The sequence below is a fragment of the Octopus bimaculoides genome, chromosome 4 (assembly GCF_001194135.2).
Source record: "Octopus bimaculoides isolate UCB-OBI-ISO-001 chromosome 4, ASM119413v2, whole genome shotgun sequence".
Lineage (NCBI taxonomy): Eukaryota > Metazoa > Mollusca > Cephalopoda > Octopoda > Octopodidae > Octopus > Octopus bimaculoides.
Genome location: NC_068984.1, coordinates 144453164 through 144456976, shown reverse-complemented (window position 1 = coordinate 144456976; position 3813 = coordinate 144453164). Strand labels below are relative to the sequence as shown.

The window sequence follows — 3813 nt, the reverse complement described above, 5'->3', positions numbered from 1 at the left end:
ATATATATATATATATATATATATACTTTATTTGTGTGTTAACAAATTTACCATTGGTTTCATGCCAATAATTCTCAGCAATTATCAAACGTGCCACTCATCTCCATCTGTGTGTGTGTCATCATCATCGTTTAACGTCTGCTTTCCATGCTGGCATGGGTTGAGCGGTTTGACTGAGGGTTGGCGACCCAGAAGGCTGCACCAGGCTCCAATCTGATCTGGCAAAGTTTCTACAGCTGGATGCCCTTCCTAACACCAACCACTCCGAGAGTGTAGTGGGTGCTTTTTTACGTGCCACTGGCACAAGAGCCAGTCAGGCAGCTCTGGCATTGATCCAGTTAACCTCTACCCTGCCATCTGTAAGACAAAAAAATATAGATCAGTTAGTAGAATGACACCAACAACGATAATCAATTTTTTTAATCAATGTTACTGCTACAACAACAACAACAACAATAACAGCAACAACAATGGCAGCAACAACAATGGCAGCAACAACAATGGCAGCAGCAATCCATTTCAGATCAATGTTGGAGCAGCAACAACAACTGTTTATTTTAAGTCAATATTAACAACAACAACAACTGCAAAGGCTGATATACACTCAGTGAGACCCTCTCTTGATCTGCTAGATAAAGCTGCTAAATCTCTTACCGATGACACCTTACTATCTTAAAAGAAGAAGGGTGCATTCGAGTAGTTTGAGAAAGTCCTAAAATGTCAGGATGGCCATGGTTAGAATGTCTTTGATTTTAACTGTGCTTGAGCAGGACTGAGAGCTACACACAAGGTAGATAGACGGAGGGACGGGTAAGTTTGTGAAACTGTTGTGGACACTGCCAGTTCGTCCTGTAAGATATACGCATACTGGTAGATGTTTGAAAATGCATTTATGTGTATGTGTATGTACACACGCACATATGCACACAAATGAAATTTATTAAAGAACACTGAAGTACCACTAGGTGCAACATGCTTATTACATGGAGTACAATCAATATGATGAGCCACGCATTCACTGCACACACACACACACACACACACACACACATCCATGACAGCTATGTTTGAATACGTAATGGAAACGTGCAATAAGTTATAAATACTAAAATAATAATTATGCTGCTGATGGTGCTTTTGATGTAGCTTGAGGCCTGAGATTCTGGAGAATTGGTTGGTTGATTACATCAACCCAAATACTTAACTGATTAATAATAATCATCATCGTCGTCGTTTAACGTCCGCTTTCCATGCTAGCATGGGTTGGATGATTTGACTGAGGACTGGTGGACCAGGTGGCTACACCAGGCTCCAAGACCCTTTTCTCCTTTTATACCTTTTTTACAGGTATAATCTCAAAATTGAGATAATGAAGATAGTGAAGACGGTTGTAGCCTGATGTTAGGAATTTTTTCCAACAGTCTAATCTGTTGTGCGTAAATGAAATAATAATAATAAAAATAATAATGGAGACAGAGAGACAGAAATAGGTGTCTGGCTGTAGAGGAAGTACAAGGTTACCTGACCGGAGAGATGGGTGGGGGGATCAGGAATGAGGACAGAAACAGGTGTGCTGCTGTAAAGGAGAGACATGGTTACCCAACCTGAGGGAAGTGTGAGAAGAGGAGAGAGAGAGTGGGAGACAGCGGTCTTGAGGGGAAGGGCTTAGTCAATATCATGAACCTAGCACTTAAATGATACTTTTATCAACTCTGAAAGGATGAAAGGCAGTGTTGAATGGAGAAAAATAAAGAGCTGGAACAAATACTGCAAGGCATTTTTCCAACATCCTAATGAATTTGCTACCACCACCACAACCACCACCAACAACAACATCAACAATAATTGGTTTTTTTTTTCTTTTTCTTTTACCCCTGATGATTTCTTTTATGTAATAATTATAAATCAATTCCTTTTAAGATTTTGGTTTCTACTGCTGCATCTGTCCCTGCCAATTACGACCGAATTCAGAAGAGAAACTTGCTAGTCTTTAAAATGGCTGGCAGGAATGAGCTGGGTGTCAATGGCCTGGAATAAAGCATCACACGGGATGTCATTTCGTTTGCCATCAAGTTTTGGAATGGGTGACAGTCTGCTTTTATGATTGAGGTGTTTTATGTCTTAAAAAGTGACTCAGTCACTGGATCACAGACAAAGTTTCATTTGCATTTTAATGTAGGCATCAGGGAGAGAAAATTTCATGTTAACTGGTTTGCTATTAAAAAACAAGAAAAATCTGGAAGGGTTATAATCTGTTTTTTTTTTTGGGGGGGGGGTTTACTTGTTTCAGTCATTTTGATTGTTGCCATGCTGGAGCACTGCCTTTTAGTCAAAGAAATTGACCCCTGGACTTATTCTTTTTAAGCCTGGTACTTGTCCTATTGGTCTCGTTGCTGAACCTCTAAGTTACAGCAGGGACATAAGCACACCAACATCAGTTGTCAAGTGGTGGTGGTGGTGGTGGTGGTGGTGGTGGTGGTGGAGGTGGGGGTAGCAAACACAGACACATACACGCATATATACATATATATGCGACAGGTTTCTTTCAGTTTCCGTGTTCCAAATCCACTAACAGGGTTTTGATCAGCCCAAGGATGCAACAGGACTGAACCCTGAACCATGTGGTTGGGAAGCAAGCTTCTTACCACACGGCCACACCTGCACCTATGTGAACGCAAAGAATATTAAGGTCACTGGTTCCGGCCGCTTTAGTGAAAAGTCTTCTTCATTCTTCCTCGGAGAGTGATGGTGTTTCAGTTGTTTCATATCCTGGTGTATGAAGAATATTGCACTTTGGCATCACCAACCTCTTAAGATGATTTCTGTGCAGCAAAGAAATAAGCATGATTAATCAATGTGAAATTTAATCCAGTCTCTCATATCTCTTCCATTTTTTTTCCTTTATGTTTTTCAGGAACTCTCCAAAATGACGATGCCTGTTATCTTTAACGAACCTCTGAGCTTGTTGCAACGTATGGCAGAACATATGGAATATGCATATCTGCTAGAGAAGGCAGGAACTGCAACAGATCCCGTCGAACGCATGCAGGTAGGTATTGATAGGGAAAATTGTACAATTTGATATTATTTTAAAAGAATTGGTACAACTAAGGACTAAAAGTCATTGCAGTTGCAGTAACAGATCTGATAAAACTAAATCTCATAGCAGACAGATATTATGGTACCTGGCATGACACACATGGCCATTTATTAACCAATTGTGATTGTCTCTAAAATTATGCCAATATTCTAATGACAGTCATAAATCAAATAGCTGTTTAGATATTTCAATCCAAGCTTCGATAAACCAACCATTTTGTATAACCAACCATTCTCTAGAACCAACTGCTCTCTTTCACCTAGTTATTCTTTGTAAAACATTCTTTACAAACCTACCATTCTCTATATACCAAACCATTCTCTATAACCTAATTATTCTCTCTTGAAGTGTTCTTTATAAACCAACCATTCCTCTTTCACCAACAAATCTCTCCTGAACCAACCAGACTTTTCTAAACCAACCATTCTCACACATGCAACTGCACAAAAACACACACACACACACACTTTCTCTAAACCCATCCACAACCCACATACAAACTTTTACTCCTACACACACACACACGCGCACAAATAAAACCCAACCCAGTAAAATATAAATAAAATTTTGGAAGAAATAATAAAACAAATACAGCAAACAAACAACTCTACTTGTGTGTGTATGTGTGTGTGTGTATACTCATTTCGTTCGTTTATTTTTTATTTCCTAATTCATTTGTTTTAATTAGGTTAAGTTCTTGGGAAATGACAAAT

The 3813-nt window shown here is 39.2% G+C and overlaps 1 protein-coding gene across 1 annotated transcript in view; it reads left to right on the top strand.

Annotated features, from left to right (window-relative positions):
* Positions 1–3813, top strand: part of LOC106881913 (oxysterol-binding protein-related protein 2) — a 132462-nt gene that overhangs the window by 92255 nt on the left and 36394 nt on the right. The window contains exon 3 of the mRNA XM_052967696.1: positions 2915–3049. Within this exon, the coding sequence (XP_052823656.1) occupies positions 2915–3049 (135 nt within the window). The remainder of the gene's footprint in view (positions 1–2914; positions 3050–3813) is intronic.